The sequence below is a fragment of the Chelon labrosus genome (assembly GCF_963514085.1).
Source record: "Chelon labrosus genome assembly, chromosome: 2".
NCBI classification, from domain to species: Eukaryota; Metazoa; Chordata; class Actinopteri; order Mugiliformes; family Mugilidae; genus Chelon; species Chelon labrosus.
The window spans coordinates 23,415,972-23,433,343 of record NC_140338.1 but is presented as its reverse complement, the minus strand read 5'-3'; the positions used below and the strand labels follow the sequence as shown (position 1 = coordinate 23,433,343).

Sequence of the window (17,372 nt, the reverse complement as noted above, 5' to 3'; positions counted from 1 at the left end):
TGCTGACCCCAGTCCACTGACTAAAACATCTAATCATGAGAACCGGACCACAGTGGCCTTGTTTCTTTTACATTATGTGTAAAGGTTTATGACATTGTATGAGGTTTAGAGCAATGTTCTGATGGGAGACATCGGTTGGTTCCTGCCATTCATGTGGATGTTACTTTGACACATACCACCGACCTAAGAACTGTTGCAGACCATGTACACCTTTTGATGGAAACAGCATTCTCTGATGACTGCGGCCTTTTTCAGCAGGATAATGCTCCCTGCCACGAAGCAACAATGGTTCAGGAACTCGACTTACAGGACTTAAAGGATCTACTGCTAACGTCTTGGTGCCAGATACCACACCGAGGTCTAGAGGAGTCCATGCGTTGATGTGTCAGGGCTGTTCTGGTGGCAAGAGGGAGACCTACACGATATTAGTTCATAATGTTGTGGTTGATCGATGTAAGCTCCAAATGTTTATAAAACTAAAGTTCTTATTACTTACTTATTAATTCCCAAATGGAGTAAAATCCTTGACACAAACATTCACATCAAAGCTCAGCTTTCAAATGTCTTCCTATATTTCAGTAAAATCTACTTTAATACACTTTGAAACAAGAGTACAACAAAATAGAATATACTTCAAATGTTGAATATACAAACAGTTCAGTCTGAACACTTCCTCTCCACCTGCCCTCTTTTCAGATTAAAAAAAACAAAACAATGAAATGTAGGGGCGGGGCCAAACAATCGTTAAAGTGACCTGGGATCTACAGTGGTGGCCCGTTTTGCTTAAACGTGAGATTTTCTATACATTAAAATAACCATTCTTGATCTGAGTTGAAGTACATTCCTATTTTCATTCCTTTTCGTGGCCGCATGCATCGGCTCAGTCATATTTGTTTGCATGTGCATGCAGCTGCACTGCAGGCTTGTGAAAAACAAACATCTGTCCCCTAAAAAAAGATCTTTTCAAGACTGGTGATTTTTTTTTCTTTAGAGGCGCTGAGAAGCAATCCGGCCACTGATACAGCCTTCTAGAGGCAGAGGAACCGATGATAATACAAATATGAGTCCTCAAGGTTTCAATAATACTGTGCTTGGTACACACACACACACACACACAAAAAAAGGGCTTACTGTTCAGACAATACATGAAAAATAAATGTCAAAATTAAAATCTAAGGCTGTTAACATTAGCTCCGTAAACTGTATAGTAGATATATATATATATGTACAAACACGATCATCTTCTGTCCAACATCGTTCCTTGCGAGAGCTTCACACAGCTCTGCTTTCCTTCTCTCTTTAAAGACTCTCGTAGCACCACCCACACTTCGTCTGCACAGTGACACAATTAAAAAAAATGCTGGTTTCAACATTTGTAGAGGCAAAAATCTACAAAAAGCTGTGTTACACCCCTCCTCTGTCTCTTCAAATCTGACAGTTCACACATTATCTGCCTGGTTTTGCCTTTTGTAGTGTTTCAGGTTTCAAGATTTCTCCTGATTTGAGTCTTCTACAGCAATCTGTTTAGAAGGCATCAATTGTAGTGATCAAAGTTGGTCCCTTTACTTTACCCAACAAATCCCTATAGAGTCTGTATGTATTCCTATGTCGCAGGCCTCCGTACAGGTTTCAGTGTGGTTCTGAGGGAGACCGGTTCAGTCCAGTCAAGTTCTAGGCAGCAACAGGGAAGATGTGAAGACGGGTTCATGACTAAGAACAGTCCTTCAGGAGTCTTTAAAGTCTGTCAGACTGCTGCTGGTTATTACAAATAAAAGTAAAAATGACCTCAGAAATGTACAAACTAACCTTCTCTGGCAGAGAAGGAGGATCTGGTTTGATATGTTTAAAACTCCGGCTCTTCCGACTTTATCGTTGCGCCAGGAGTTTCCAGTTTGATAACCACCTCGGTGTCCACGGCATCTGGTTTGACGTTCGAGACACTTTTGGAGTTCCCCTGGTTCTGCTGGACCGCCACAGGCACCTGCACGGCCTGGACACGCACACCAGCGCCTTTCAGCTTATCTGCTGCCAGTCCCCCGCCTCCTCCGATCACCAGCTCTGAGCCGCCGATGACGCCGCTAATGATGCGAGGCTGTGCCGTCATCGTCTGATTGGCTGTCGATACCGTGACCACGCCCGCCCCGCTTCCTGGCTGGGACACCACCAGAGTCTGTTGCTGCGCCTGTGCTGGCACAGTGAGTCTCATCACTTGCGTTCCAGACGTGACGTTGACGGGCGCCAGGGCTCGGACCGTCAGGGGGCTGCCGAGGAGGCTGATGCCCGCCGGGGAGGCTCCGACGCCGGGCTTGTTTGTGCCCGCGGAGGTCTGGAGCTGACACTGAGCAAACTGATGGGCTGGGATGGTGATGATCTTGGCCAGCTGGACGGTGATCTTGTCTCCGTTCTCTGCAGTGGCTGGGACCATTGTGGGGATGGTCTGGATCACAACCTAACCAAAAACAGATGCAATGAAAGACAACAACAGTTAAAGACAAACGGAAAACAAGGCTGTCACATTTGAACATGATAAGCCTGTACAGGTACTCTGCAGGGTTCTCCAAGACATTTTTATTATCCAATACCTGTTTTATGAAAGACAATGCATGAATTAGTTAAAGATAACTTTAGAATTAACGCAATTTTTAGGATTTACTAAAGTTTACATGTGTTCTCTCTGCTGTCACCCTATTTTAATACGATAAATCTCAGTCATTTGTTTCCTCACCTTCTGCTGTGAGTTGGCGTTACCAGCTGCAGTGTTGGTGAGGAGCGTGGTGTGTCCGGCAGCTCCCGTAGTCCCTGCTGGCTGCTGCACAGCAACTGTGGAGATCTTCTGACCTAGCGATGTTGTCATGACTACAGGCACCTGCATAGCCACCCGCACAGTCCTGCAGGGAAGAGTTGAGAACAAACGTCAACATTTGGTTTAACCCTGACGCTCTTCACTGCCCACATACATATTCAGGATTCTGACCTTGGCGCCGCGGCGTTAGAAATGGCAGTGGTCTGAGTCTGCTGAGTCTGGCTCCCGTCTGCTGCCGCAGAGACCGTCACTATCCTCTGTACCCCCGTCGTCACTGCTCCACCTCCCGCCGGTTTGCTGGCTATGGTGACGGGAGCCGGGACCACGCTGGTTCTGTTAGCACCCCGCAGGATGTTGGGCTTCTTGGAGGTTGACAGCTCGGTGGCATGGAGCAGTACATCTGACGGCAGAGGTACGCGCTCATAAGACACAGCTGTGTCTGAGCCAATCAGACTGTCAGAGGTGGGCAGGTCCACCTTGTCGTCGTCAATGATGACGATGTTTTTGGGCATCTCTTTGAACTGGTAAACCAGCCGCTGACCCTCTACTTTAGCGAGAATGCCACGCTGGTAGTAATATCTGAACAAAAAGATAAAGAGGAGTTAGGATTTTGAAGACACACAAAAAATAATCTAAAAGCTCCTTTAGTCACTCTTTACCTGAGTGCCCGTCCCATGGTCTCGTAGTTCATGTCTGGCTTGTTCTTGTGTTTCCCCCACAGCTTGGACACGGCCTTTGAGTCCACCAGTTTGAAGATGCCCTTCTCCCTCTGGGTCCACTTGATGTACCTGGGACAGGTGTTCTTATCCTGCAGGAGGTCCAGCAAGAACTCCCAGAGGTAGGTGGTGCTCCCTGCTGGAAATCCAAGTGGTTTAATGTAATGCCAAATACTGATGTACCTTCATCAGAGTAGTAAATATATAAGACAACGTATAGACTCAACAAGAGACGTTACTGTCACTACTGTTAGATACCTTTCCCTTCTCTTGGTTTCTTCTTGATGCCAAGATCCGGTGAGCCGTTGGAAAAAGCCGTCTGATGTGTTTTTGGTTTCCGTCCAGCTGCAAAAAATTGAGACCTGTGAGCAAACAATACATGCTGTCCACTAGATGGAGCTCTTGAATAACATCACTCAGTGCTTTGGTTTGAGGTTTAGGGCTCAGCCTGTAAAGTAAAGCTAATCACAGAGCTGCCACTTGGTTTCCATTTAAAACATCCAAATCCTTTTTTCCATGGTTTAACCAAACATGGATCAAGCTGATGATAGAGAATGAACCCTGAATGAAATAAAAGCTCCAGAAATATCCTGTGGGCTTTTCCACAGCTTTGTCTCTCCTCACATTACAGAAAAACTCAAACTTCCAGCAGACTTTGTTTCGTGTGTACCTCGCTTCTTCCTAACAGGCTCGTGGTCAGGTTCTGGCTCTGGCTCCTCCAGCAGGGTGACCATTTCCTCATCTTCCTCCTCGCAGCAGTCCTCTGTCGATATCTCCACCTCCGTCTCTGTAATCATGTCAGGACGCATGGCAGCGTGGAGGAAGTCTGGTGTTGCTATACATGGTGGAACAAAAGCTTCTGGAAGGAAGCATTGGTAGAGTTTGGTTGAAGACAATCATGACCATTATATTTCATTTGAAGGTTAATCAAATCAATGTCTTAAAATAACTTTATTAAGTAGAAGCCTCTCTAATCTGAGTCAATAGTGTCTTTTAAGTATAGTTAGTGTGTGTGTTACCTGGGCTGCGGTCTTCTCTGAGACTTGAAGGTGAGTCCATTCGCAGGAGAGCCTCTGCTGCTTCAATAGTTTTATCAGAGCAGTGGACACTGGTGCTGTGAACAGAGGCCTCCACTGCAACACACAAATACACAGAATCAATTAGCAAATACCCGATTAAGGAATAAGGACTACTGCTCGAGCCTGGTGGAGCCTTGTTTTACCAAAATACACGCATCAACCCCACAGAAGAAAGGATCAATTGCCCTAATCAAAGTCAAAGTCAGCTTGATTGTCAAGTCCAACATGTGCAACACATACACAGGATTGAAATTTCTTTCCTCAAAGGCCTACTTAAACACAAAATGTACAAATCAACCACCTAAAGAGGTAAGGATAAAGGCCATAGCTGGAAAGGCCTGTTACTACTCTTCCTGGAACAGAAGCTCATCAGCTTTCCATGAGCATTTTTCAATGTTTTCTTGTGGATTTGAGGAACGTCATTAGTCACTGTCCAAGTACTGGTCCAATTCTAAGTACCATCTTTTTTTTCTTTTTTCTTTTTTAAATCTAATTTAATGGAAACAAACCATGTAACTCTGGTGTATAGTCTCCACTTTATGTTGAAGCTCTTGTGCCAGGTCGAAATGATTACCCACAGAAAAATCCTCCAGCAGCCACCCACCTTAGTGAACTATATTTAATTCTAAGGCACAGTTTGTGAGTTTGCATGTCCAACATAATAACTTCCTAAATAAAACACCAGTCATAAAAGAGCTTTTTCATCCGACCGTCACCTCTTTCACATTATTAAACACAAGTGCTGCACATCTTGCAGTTGCTTCCACTCCACAAAAGGACCATTCTCTTGACAATATCTGTCAATAACTCAAGAAATTTACTTATTTAAACTGCCACTCTGTGCAATATTTGTTGTTTTTATCCCCAAGTGCAACTTTGTTGTTTTTTTTTTTTCACTTTACTTAACTTTGGTTAAGCTTGGTACGGCTTTGTACCTTTAATATATTCAGTTTTTATGTTGTTTTTATTGCCTTCTTCTATCATTTTTTAATCCAACTTGTATTTTTCTTGCCCAGCTGTTGTAACACCTTTATTTCCCTTAGTAGATCAATAAAGCTTTATCTTATCTCAAAAAGCTCACCTGTATGGCACCCCCTAGTGAAAGGTCTGCGTTTTATGGGTCACTGATGAGGCATTTTCAGCATCAACAAATTTACTCTGATTCAGACATTGTACGAGTGAAGAGGAAAAAAAAGTCTTAAAAATAAAGTGCCTTTTAATTTTCACATAGCTTTCTCCCAGTGTCAGCATGCAGAGCCCTAAATGTAGACCCTGATTATTGCTTAGCATATGAGAAGACAATACGGTTTTATTCAGAAACGGAATTTAACCTCTTGTAAGGGAAATTGTACGCACCCCCCCTTCTGGGACTCTGAGAAGTAAGCCAGTGCACCTGCTGTTGTTGTCAATCACCGGTGGGAAACACAAGATCCCATTACACCCGGCCCTTTCCATGTTTGGCTATTCCACTGAAGCAATGGACATTTCGTAGGGGGAGAGAAATTGGCTATCTTTAGACTGGCCCTCTCATTCAGTACCTCACTCAAACAAACAGGACATGCTGGTCACCGTCAGCAGAGACCCTGCAGCCTGCTGAGCTGTCCTTGAAAACAGGCGCTTGTGCTGTAATAAGAATACCATGAGGTGTGAGGTCAAAGAGCTGCAGCTGGGCTTGACCTACATAACCACACATACATAAAAACACTTGGGACATTTGAAGCATGTTTATGTTGTTAGGGATTTTAATAAGTCTAGATTATGATCATAAATATATAAATATATTTCAAAATGTTTTTAACTAGCATGCATAATGTGTGGGTGTATATATATATATATATATATATATATATATATTATATATATATATATAATACTTAGTTTAAAAAACGTTTTGTTAAGTTGTACCGCTATGTAACGGCGCCAATAATAGAAGCAAGTCCGACAAAAAGTAGTGCTGCCTCTGATGACTTCCGTGTTTACACTCCTCATCCTTTCCCTCCAGTTCTCTTCGAAGAAGCTCACAAATCCCCTTGTCACTCAACGCCCTCCTCGCCTCCTATTGGCTGAGGCTGAGTTTAAAAGCCGGCCCCTGCTGAAATCTGATTGGACGCTTACTGACGTTTCAAACCACCGCGCACGTTACTGGACTAACGGAAGTCAATCGAACATAAGCCCCGCCCCCTCAAATCAACAACGCTTCCGCTATCGGAAAGAGTCAAAAATACTTTAAAATGTTAATTAAACTCAAGCGGAAACGCACCAGTGTCTTCACAACACGGTGTCTGTAAAACCAGTCGCAAGGCACACGGGTGAAATCACACAAAATGCGCATTGGCAGGTCGGTGCGGTCGAAGGCTGGAGCCACGCTCACAACAACTACACGGAAGAAAGCGAGAGAGCCAGGCCGTCCCACGCTTCAATAAGAGGCTGCACAACACGATGACGAAAACAGCGAAATAAAACTATCAAAACCTGTGACCCTTTAAGAAAGAGAGAGGGAAAAAACACATCCGAAATCACGGCTAAAACTCACAAAAATAACATTAATGTCGTCAATTGTCGGGGACTGAGACGTTTATTCAGGGTATGGAGACTGTCCCTGCAGATTATTCAAACTGAAGCAAAAAAAAAAAAAAAACTTAATACGCCAACAACCGACAATTATATTAAATATCAGTTACATATGGCGCTGTGTACCAGGTTTATGCCAGTAAAAATAAACCCACATGTCCTTCCGATTCAGACAGCGTGGCAAAGACGTAGGAAAGACAACATCTTTACACTTCCTGGTTGTGCAGAGCCGATCTGCAAACCGTTATTCTCCATCTAACTGCCCCGAGAAAACATGCGTTTTAACATGCAAAGCACGCTTCATGCAGATACATATCCAAATGCGCTGATTGATAGACCCAGCGAAAGTTTATCCCCTCTTAAACCGGACTTGATGTGCCGTGTAGCAACGCCATGCAGGTTGCTAACCAAGGTGATCACTTCCTGATTGCCCTCCATTGCTTTACCACACTACTCCGCGGGCCGAGGCACAGCGGTCGAGGTTGAAAACAAGAGCCGCGCGTTGACGTTAGCTCCCGGGTCGAGGTTACGAGTTCGTGGAGATACGTTACCGGCTCTGATGAGCAGATCGAGCTGGTTAGCGTGCCCCTCATGCTGTGAAGTCGCCATGTTTTCCTCTCGCTGTAGATTCACATTGACTTCTCACTGAGTTGTATGGGAAGCTACTAGCTCGTATCACTCCGCCGCTAACGGGGGAATCTCTTCGAATTCAACGGACGCATCACGGCGACAGAGAGGTATCCCTCCACCGCCCGACACAGGAAATCCTTCCTTCGCCCTCCTTCTATTGCGTAGTGAGGACGTCAAATAAAGCTGATAACTGTTTTAAATACAAAGTGTACGGAATACAAGAACGATTTCCACACTTAGCTAAAAAAATCTAACAAGAGACAGGGTCTAAGCCGTTCCAGTTCACAACAATGAACAATGCAATGTTTGTGGCTCCGATTTAACTGCGGATTAGAATTACCTTACATAATATTTAATTTTGGTGTTTACTGTGATTTCGTATCAGCCAGATGAACTCAAACATTTATATTAATCAGTATAAATATTAGCTAATAAATTCTAAACTAATTATAACTGCATTTAATTAAATAAATAATAAAATAAATAAATAATAAATAAAATAAAATAAAATGGGCTTTGTTAGGCAGCAAATAAACATTTTGTTATGATCGGCCATTTGATTACATTTTGAGTGAGAGTTAAATGGTTAAAAAGGTGAGCTGGTTATTCTTTACCCCCAATTGCTCCATCTGCTTTTTGTTTGTCCCCTTCATGTTTCAGGGCCCCAGCCTGAGACAGCATCTCGCTCCCTTTTTGACTAGTAAACTATTTTAACTCCTAAATCTTAAACATTTTAGAAATCCAAACTGATTAATTGACAGAATATTTATAAAGTATTATGACGTAAAAAAGACATTTTAGAATAATTTTAGAATAATTATTCCAAACTTTTCATCCTGCTTGAAGATGCTTCCGATTTAGATTGAAATGGATTTAAGGATGTTTCACTGGATTAATTGATGATTAGTGAGTCAATAATGGAAACATTTGCAATTTGTGAAGTATTAACTGACCTACAATTTCCACAAGGTGGCAGTGTATAGACACAGAGGTCTGTAAGACTTCCAGGCTGTATGAACCATATGACACTTTCATCGAGGTTGAAGCTAGTATAAATGTGTTAGAAATATAAATGTCTCATAAATCTGGAACCAGCACAACAAAGGAAAAAAGGCATCTCACGAGCCTGTAATATATAACTTAAGTGACCAAGTGGTAACTGAAACAGTAATGGTAACAGGAGATCAAAAAGAGAAACAAGGGTAAAATACAGAATACTTCCAGTTTATTTAAACTCTGCATATTTCCCATTAAGAGTCTATTGTGGCTCTGCGTATCATGCTAAATTTGTAATAGTCCTGTAATCGGCTAGGGCACTTAATCTGTTGAGTTTCCAGAAAGTCAGCCTCATACCTGCTACCAGCATGAAGCAGGATGAATACAAAGGCTAATATAAAAGTCGTCCCAGTGCAGTTAGCCAAATGGCTTTTCAAGGCAGCTAACGTCTGTGTTTACTTTCAGTCAGACTTGAAAAACTAATTTTCAAATAAAATATTACATATTTGGAAACCTGCATTGGAACATTTCGCCCCAATGTACTATTTTTTGTGACAGTCACTGCTCCCCTAAATTACTACAACAAAAGTGCAAAGTGTCAAGTTAATGGGACGTAAACCAGAATGACTCCAGTTTACTCAGGGTATTCTGGCTAGCATGGTGATATTGACTCTCTAACTTAGTGCATAAGTTAGAGAATCAATAAGAAGATCATGGCACAGATAATGGAGACATGGAACACAGCTTCTGATAAACATAGGAACATTTATGTCTCACCTGCCTCCCCTTCGGTCTCCACCTCTTGCTCATCGCCCACTTCCTGCATGAGATACGCCTCATCATCATACACCACCACCTGGGCTGAGTAAGCTTGCTCCTCGGTCAGGCCAGCACCCGGTACCTCTTCCACAATGACTGCTGGGTAGTCTCCAGCCTCCTCTCTCTCCTGTAGATCTTCATAGGTCTCCTCAGCTTCACACTCGCCTTCTACCTCTCCTTCCAGCTCCAAGTCCACCTCACACTCTCCCTCCTGCTGGGGAAAGCGGACGAGGGATGGAAGAGAGCACGACAGTCAAAATACGTGGATGGAAATTAGGAAAGAAAGCAAGATGTTTAACGGGAACTCTGATGTCGAACATACCTGCTGGGGGTCCTCATCAGCTGTGACATACTCCACCACTGTCCCACCAGTGTCAACCAGCACCACTGAGGTCATGACTCATGCTCCTCAAGGATCAGCACTCACATCAAGTGTTTCGCACAGTTTCTCTGCCTGGTGGCCTCCACCTGTGTGGTGAGGAATGGCCCCTGAAAAATATGAAACAATATGCAACAATTTTAATACAATGTAATTGTTTTTTAAAACTTTCTGAAACCCCTCATGGAGAAATTAGACGTCTACTTTGATTTGTTCACACAGCAGTGAGTACATTCGGAGCAGAGTGAAGCTATATCCTGAGCAGGACTGCAACATTCAAGTACAAGATGTAAGTATAAATGTTCACAGTATGTCTAAGACAGAATGTATAAAAGTTTGTTAATGTGGCAACGCATAGACACTGATTATGTGCGTGGCTTTACATTGATGTAATGTGTAGTGACTTACATAGGTGGATAAGAGTCTGTGTGTGTGCGAGGGGGTTAATTGAACATGGTAAACAAAACTTTAACACAATAAAGTCCATATATGGCAACAGCTGATGTTAAGTCTGATCATAATATCTGTGATCACTGAATTCCTTCGAGTTCGAGTGGTGGGCACTCAACCATCAGTCATCATCTTAAGCAGAAAGTTTCCTAACAGACATTATTTAATCGTATCTGAATTGTTGCCCGTGATTAGTCAGTTTTAAAGATGTCCATATTAGGGTTTTGTTAGCCTTAGACGGGCTAGCTCTTTTCCTCTGTTTCCAGTCTTTATGCTAGGCTAAGCTAACAGGATGCTACATATTTACCTCACAGACGTCAGAGTGGTATCAGCCTCCTCCTCAAACTTTTATTTAAATCCATGACAAGAAAGCGTGACACATTAAGATTGCTCACGCTCCAAAATATTCACAATTAACTACACTTTCTCTCAGCTGAGCACTAAAATATCGCCAAGTGCTGAGACCTCATCTCTACCATCTATTCCCTCCTGGCTTCGGCCTGCAGGAAGTGGCTGTCTGTTATTACAGGAAGAAACACAGTGACTGCAAGCCAAGTAATTTCTCCGACACACACGCACACGGTGTCCAGTACAAGGATCGAGGCAGGGTGGACAGGAGCCATGGTAACTGTTGCTAAGAACCAGCAGGCCCTCACTTCCTGCTCTGTGCTGCTCTGCGGCAGTAGGAGATAAAGCAAACATAAACACAAATTTCTTTGTCTGCGTTCAAACTCTGTCTACACCTACTTTACTTGTGTTTTAACCTGACTGAAATAATTATTATTAAACATTAACTGTTTACATTAACATTTTGACACGAGAATGACTAAAAACCCAGGGCAACATCTAAGCAACTAAAGGCCTCTTTCTCATTAACTAATGTTAATGTTCATGAATCCATCATCAGGAGAACACTGAACAACCATTGTGTTTATGGCAGAGTGACAAGGACAAAGCCACTGCTCTCCAAAAATAACGTTTCTGACCGTCTGCAGTACGCTAAATATTATGTGGACAAGTCAAAAGACTATTGGGAAAATTGTGGACGGAGGAAACCAAAGTAGAATTATTTGGTTTAAATAAGAGGTTCATGTCTGGAGCTGTAACAACACTGCATTCCAGCATCCGAACCTCATCCCGTACATGAAACATGGGAGTGATAATGTCACTGTTTGGGCCTGTTTTGCTGCATCTGGGCCAGGAGCCCAGGACGGCTTGACATCATTGATGAAGTGATACTGAATACTCAATTCTACAAGTGAATTTTAAAAGAAATTGTCAGGACATCTGTCCATGAGATGTATCTTAAGAGAATCTGGGTCATCCCACAAGACAACGATCCCAAAAACACGAGTCATTTTACAAAAAAAATGGTGAAAAGAAGTCCTGACCTCAATCCAATAGCAACGTTGTGGAAGGACCTGAAGCTAACCGTTCATGTGAGGAAACCCACCAACATCTCAGAACTGAAGCGGTACTGTACAGAGCAATGGGCTAAAATTCCTCTAAGCAGATATAGACGACTGATCAGTAGTTATCTGAGATGTTCAGTTCCAGCACAAGAGAGTCACACCATATACTGAGAATAAAGGTTCACATACTTCTGCGACTCACAGATACACTGCCTGGCCAAAACAAAAGTTGCCACCTGGGTTTAACTAAGCAAATAGGTACGAGCCTCCTATTGGATAATTACTGCATGGGTGAATATCTTTCAGCTGGCAACAAGTTATTTGACCCCAACTGATGCAATGAGTAGCTTCTCATTTCTTAAACAACGATGTCCAAAGACACATCCTGTGGTCGTGGATGTTAGTCTGTTTGAGAAGGGTCAAATCACTGGCATGCATCAAGCAGAGAAAACATCTAAGGAGATTGTAGAAACTACTAAAATTGGGTTAAGAACTGTCCAACGCATTATTAAAGAGGAAGAAATGTGGTTGGAAAAAAATCCTGATTGATCGTGACCTGTGATCACTTAAACGTTTGGTGAAATCAAATCGAAGAAAAACAACAGTAGAACTCTAGTGTCTACTGTACAAGCCTGTGGGGGCAGTGCTATGATCTGAGGTTGCTGCAGTTGCTCAGGTCTAGGTTCAGCAACATTATGTGCCCAAAGAATGAGGTCAGCTGACTACCTGAATATACTGAATGACCAGGTTATTACATCAATGGATTTTTTCTTCTCTGATGGTACGGGCATATTCCAAGATGACAATGCCAGGATTCATCGGTCTCAAACTGTGAAAGAGTGGTTCAGGGAGCATGAGACATCATCTTCACCCATGGATTGGCCACCACAGAGTCCAGACCTTAACCCCATTGAGAATCTTTGGGATGTGCTGGAGAAGGCTTTATGCAGTGGTCAGACTCTCCCATCATCAATACAAGATCTTGGTGAAAAATTAATGCAACACTGGATGGAAATAAATCTTGTGACATTGCAGAAGCTTATTGAAACAATGCAACGACAAATGCGTGCTGTAATCAAAGCTAAAGGCGAAATATTAGAGTGTGTGACCTTTTTTTTTGGTGGCGATATTTTTTTTTGGTCAGGCAGTGTATTTTCCCAGTGAATGTATTATTAAGGGTTTACACCACCCCTCTCAATCTGATTTTGGTCGTTACATGAGACATTTTTATTGTAATTATTAGCAAAACACTGGCATCCATGTAAATGCAGCAACTGTAGAGACAGGGCTGTAACTTCTCCCTGCAAACTCAACTTTTCCAGGCTTCACACATGAATCAGGAGGGACTGTCTCAAAGTCTGCGTCATTATTCCCATTTCAGTTGTAGCTTGGCTTTTCAACCAAACTCGTCAGGCTCTGGGCTCTGTAAAGAATTTGGATAGTTATTGACTCACAAACTCCTGCACATCTCCGATCCTGTCCGACTAAGAGAGCCCACAGCGCTACAACTAATTCTTCCTCAGTTTCATTTTACTGCATATTTAATGGGTGCATATTTTAACGTAACACAGATACATGCTGAAAAAACGGACAGCACAAGGTCCTCTATCACACGGTGTAGGAGGGCATTAGAACACGCTCAGTTACTCTAGCTACTGTATTATGGATGAGCCATGACACTCTGGTGTTCCCTCCACTACCCACGAGCTATTAGCTCGGCTAGAAATCATCTGTTCAATTATTCAGCACCATCAGCAGATCTGTACACGTTGTCCTTAAAAGGTTAATTTAGATTTACAGTATGCTCACAGTTATACAGAAAGGCTTACAGTCCGTTTCAGAACATTAAACCAACTTCCTTCAGCGCACATTTCTTCTCAGGCTAGCATTTTTTTTTTTTTAGCCTTTCATTCTTCACTTGTTGTGTCATGCCTTCTGACACAGCAACAGGCTAACCAAATGTAGGTGTGTACGTGTTCTGCGCCGTTATTCTGCTGTTAAACTGACAGAAGTTATTAAGTAAGGTCGCAGAGGAGTTGGAGATTGTGACATACTGGAGTTTTTGTAATCCATCCAGTCGATCTACAGCACCGCAGTCCTTTAGAAAGTCAACGAGAAAGAGACCGAGTGAAAGGGTGTGTCAAAGTGCAGAGTCCTCCACATGTGAACCATGTGTGTTTACTTGGTCAACAGAATGATCTGAGACCAAAATAACAGGATAGTTTGGCAGAAAACATTATTTCAACCTACTAAGATAATGAGAACGTCCATCAAAGTCGACAAACGCTGCAGGGCAATTTCCACAAAGGATTAAATGCAAGCGCGAACACACGCAAAACAAATGCATGACAAGATCTGTTAAGAGCCGACTTGAGCACGATGATTCAAACAAGTATTACAGGACCTGCAGGACGGCCAACGAACACGTGGCTGCCTCCTCAAATGAACAAATAATTGAGGAATTTTAGAAAATGAAGAAAAACTATTTTAAGTCAAAGGCAGCGAGTGAGGCCCGCTCAGTGCTTACAGATTGCTGTTAATCATGTTGGTATTTCAAGAATTGGAAATATTTGTCTGGATATGAGCTACAGCTACATGTCTTCAGTTGACTTTTGACTTATGGTTACCAGAGTAAGAGCAGATGAGCAGTCTTAACGCTTTGTGACGTAATGCAGAGTCATGCTTTTACAAGCCAATTTTCCCCGCCACACAATCCCAGTGAATGCATCAAAAATAAAATACAAAGAAATCCAAACTTGCCTCGTCATAGAAAAGTTTATCTTCCCATGTCTGCAGTTTAAAAATCCACAAAGACACGAGGAGTCTGAGAGTAGGATCTGATGCTTTCTTGCCGTCCTTCTCTGACTCTCCGCCATTCTTCTTCTTCGTCTCACATCCATCCATCAGTTAATCTATCCGTCTGGCATCCCCCTGCATGCATGCCGTCTGTCTGCTCCCTGACTGGAAGGAACCTCTCAGAACGACTCAGCACTTCTCAGACCCTGCCCTGAGCTCAAATCACATGACAAGGGTGGAACACACACACACACACTCTCTCTCTCTCACAGAGTCACATGATCTTTCAACAACAGAGCTTTTGTTCTAAGGAACTGGGGCTGCTGGTGTAGACACAACGCCCTGCCTTGTGTCCTGCTTTGCTCTCCACAAAGACACACAGTGATGACACAAGGAGCAAATATACAGCAAGTATGACCTCAGGATTTACTTGACATCCACCCAGTATTCATAGTCCCTCACTCTGCTACTTAGAGGTAGCATGAAGTTTCTCAACATGTGCTAAAGCTACACATTTAACATTCAGTCCGTAAAGCTTCGCCCATGCTGTGGACAAGAATGGACAACGAATGTCTTTGTAGTGAACGTGAGTTTTCATTTGTAGCCATTGTCTGAGTCTGTCTCTTGTTTGACTTGTTGGAGGAAACATACAACTGTTGCTTGCTGCGTTCAAAATGGGGTTGTGTTTGTCAACTTAAAGAAAAGAGACCATAAAAAAACAGTGCCCTCTTGTGGCATTTTCAGATATGACGTACGTTCACATTTTGCAACGATAGCCAGATCTTCTCCCAAATCTCTTGCAGTGATTTCAGGAAGAGTTACTGCTGGTCAACATTTATTAGCTCTAACTCCAACTTCTCAGCTGATCAGTTACAGTTGCCTTTTTTTGAAATACACAGAGAAACTCAAGACAGCGGGCTAGTGTTTTAGTGGTGTAATTACAGAACAATGCAGACACACTAGCGCACAGGTATAAATGCTAACACCTGTGTAGCACGCTTTAGTTGCACACAAGCTCCTTTGTGGAAGTGCCTTAAGCATTTCCTACATTGATTTACCCAGGTGTTAGCTTGCTAACTGTTAGCAAGGATGGCGTTAAGATGTCAACATGTGTCTGGCAGCAGTGTTCTCATGATCTGCTGCTGATGCTACCGCTTGAAGGCCAAACGTTTTGTGTTTGTTTTTCTGATTCCATTTGAAGGCAGCATCTGCAGAACCACAAACCCATATGCATCGATGTCTGCAGTATCCATCCTCTATCTATCCGACCTCTCACAACTTAGGCCTAACGCAGGACTTTCAGACAAGACTGCCTCGTCCCACTAGAAACCTGAGACTACAGTTCAACTGCAGGATATACCGGTTGAGCAAAAAGGCAGGCTGGTCAATCATTTACAAGCACGAAACACAGAGCATACCTAAAACTATAAATCAAAACTATAAATTCCTGCAGCCACTAAAGCAGATGAACACCTAGAAATACAGTACTGTAAGACATCAACATCAGCACAGTGTTAATTCATTTGTGTGTTTTTAATTTTTGATTTCCCTAATAAACTAAATACAAGAGGAAGTAAATCACCTGCTCTCAACTAATAAAAAAAAAAAACACACACACACACACATCAGTGGCCTTCTTACCACCTGTTACTTCAACATAGTGCCGTTAACCAACAAACATCCACTGTGTTGACACTAATCTCCTGGTTACTCCTAACTCATAAAACGCAGTGAGATAAGATCATAGTTTATTCAGATTTTGACCTCAAATCGGTGGAGTACATGTATTGCTGCAACGCCACCTTTGCTCTTCAGTTCTGTCATTTAACGTGACATTCAGTTCTTAGTGAGCTCAAATGGCCATTAAATGAAATGACATTTTGAGAGTGAACACTCAGAAAGTGAACACTAACTTGGCTAACGCTAGCTAGCTAAGTTAGCATTCGGACAAAAACAAAGCTGTCAGATAATAAACACAGCAAAGCATGCTGCTAGTGCTGGCTAATGTCAGGTCAGCTAGCTTACCGTGGGATTCTTCTTTTCAGTTCAGTTCAAAGGCAGCGTTGAGTTGTTAGCTCGCTGGCTAATTAGAGTTTACAGAGTGTGTGACATCCAATAACCTCTCCGCCGCCTCCTCCTTCTTCTTCTTTTCGTACGGGCTCCGTCGCTCTCGACTGTCAGGCTGAAAAGCGAAAGAAGAGTCCCGCTGCTAACGGCTAACGCTAGCGGTTAGCTTTAATGATGAGCAGCCCCAGAGGAACCTCCAGCCAGGTGAGTGATAATAACAGCAAATGGGCAAAGAGGAAGCCGTTTGGGGTCGTGACCGGCTGCTCCGTTGCTAACGGAGGCTGGCTCGGTTGTCAGTTTCTCCGCTGGTTCAGGCAAATCCAGCCCGTGACGTCAGGCCGTACAATAAACAACCCGACCTCCCCAAAGTAAACGTCCACTACTTTTACTTTGACAAGCTTTCTTCTTCTATGTTTGTAAAAAATGCACATCCGGTTCTGCTACACGAACACAAACCAACGGAATGTAAATTTTAATATTTTATCATCCTTTTATTCTCTTTGCTTTCAAGTAACATCATAGAATGCTGATATCTGGTGGGAATTATATTATTATTATTATTTTTATTATTTATTTACCGCACAGCAAAACTGACTTTGTTTACATCACTTTATTTGAAACGTGAGGACATTACCATGACAACACGGACGACGT

At 42.7% G+C, this 17,372-nt stretch overlaps 1 protein-coding gene across 6 annotated transcripts; it reads right to left on the bottom strand.

Moving 5' to 3' along the window:
- Positions 1 to 554: 554 nt before the first annotated feature.
- Positions 555 to 17,121, bottom strand: LOC311497132 (ETS-related transcription factor Elf-2-like). 6 transcript variants are annotated; one of them, XM_084557285.1, is made up of 10 exons: positions 16,677 to 17,121; positions 9,937 to 10,103; positions 9,573 to 9,828; positions 4,539 to 4,652; positions 4,190 to 4,378; positions 3,778 to 3,864; positions 3,463 to 3,658; positions 2,975 to 3,382; positions 2,726 to 2,888; positions 555 to 2,449 (listed from the first exon to the last, which is right to left on the bottom strand). In XM_084557285.1, the coding sequence occupies exons 2-10, from the start codon at positions 10,009 to 10,011 to the stop codon at positions 1,844 to 1,846; spliced, it is 2,094 nt and encodes a 697-aa protein (XP_084413411.1). In that variant the 5' UTR covers positions 10,012 to 10,103; positions 16,677 to 17,121; the 3' UTR covers positions 555 to 1,843. The 6 variants fall into 6 exon arrangements, with proteins under 6 accessions (XP_084413411.1, XP_084413412.1, XP_084413414.1 ...); XM_084557286.1 differs by lacking the exon at positions 16,677 to 17,121 and adding an exon at positions 14,616 to 16,198 and having other exon boundaries at positions 3,463 to 3,655; XM_084557288.1 differs by lacking the exon at positions 16,677 to 17,121 and adding an exon at positions 14,616 to 16,198 and having other exon boundaries at positions 3,463 to 3,655; positions 9,573 to 9,825.
- Between the last annotated feature and the right edge of the window lie 251 nt (positions 17,122 to 17,372).

Excerpts from the sequence above, each read along its gene's own strand:
- LOC311497132 (XM_084557285.1), bottom strand. The coding sequence starts at position 10,011 with ATGACCTCAGTGGTGCTGGTTGACACTGGTGGGACAGTGGTGGAGTAT. Across the intron at positions 9,829-9,936 it reads CTGATGAGGACCCCCAGCAG|CAGGAGGGAGAGTGTGAGGT; the intron begins GTATGTTCGACA and ends CGCTTTCCCCAG. Across the intron at positions 3,383-3,462 it reads ACCATGGGACGGGCACTCAG|ATATTACTACCAGCGTGGCA; the intron begins GTAAAGAGTGAC and ends CTTTTTGTTCAG.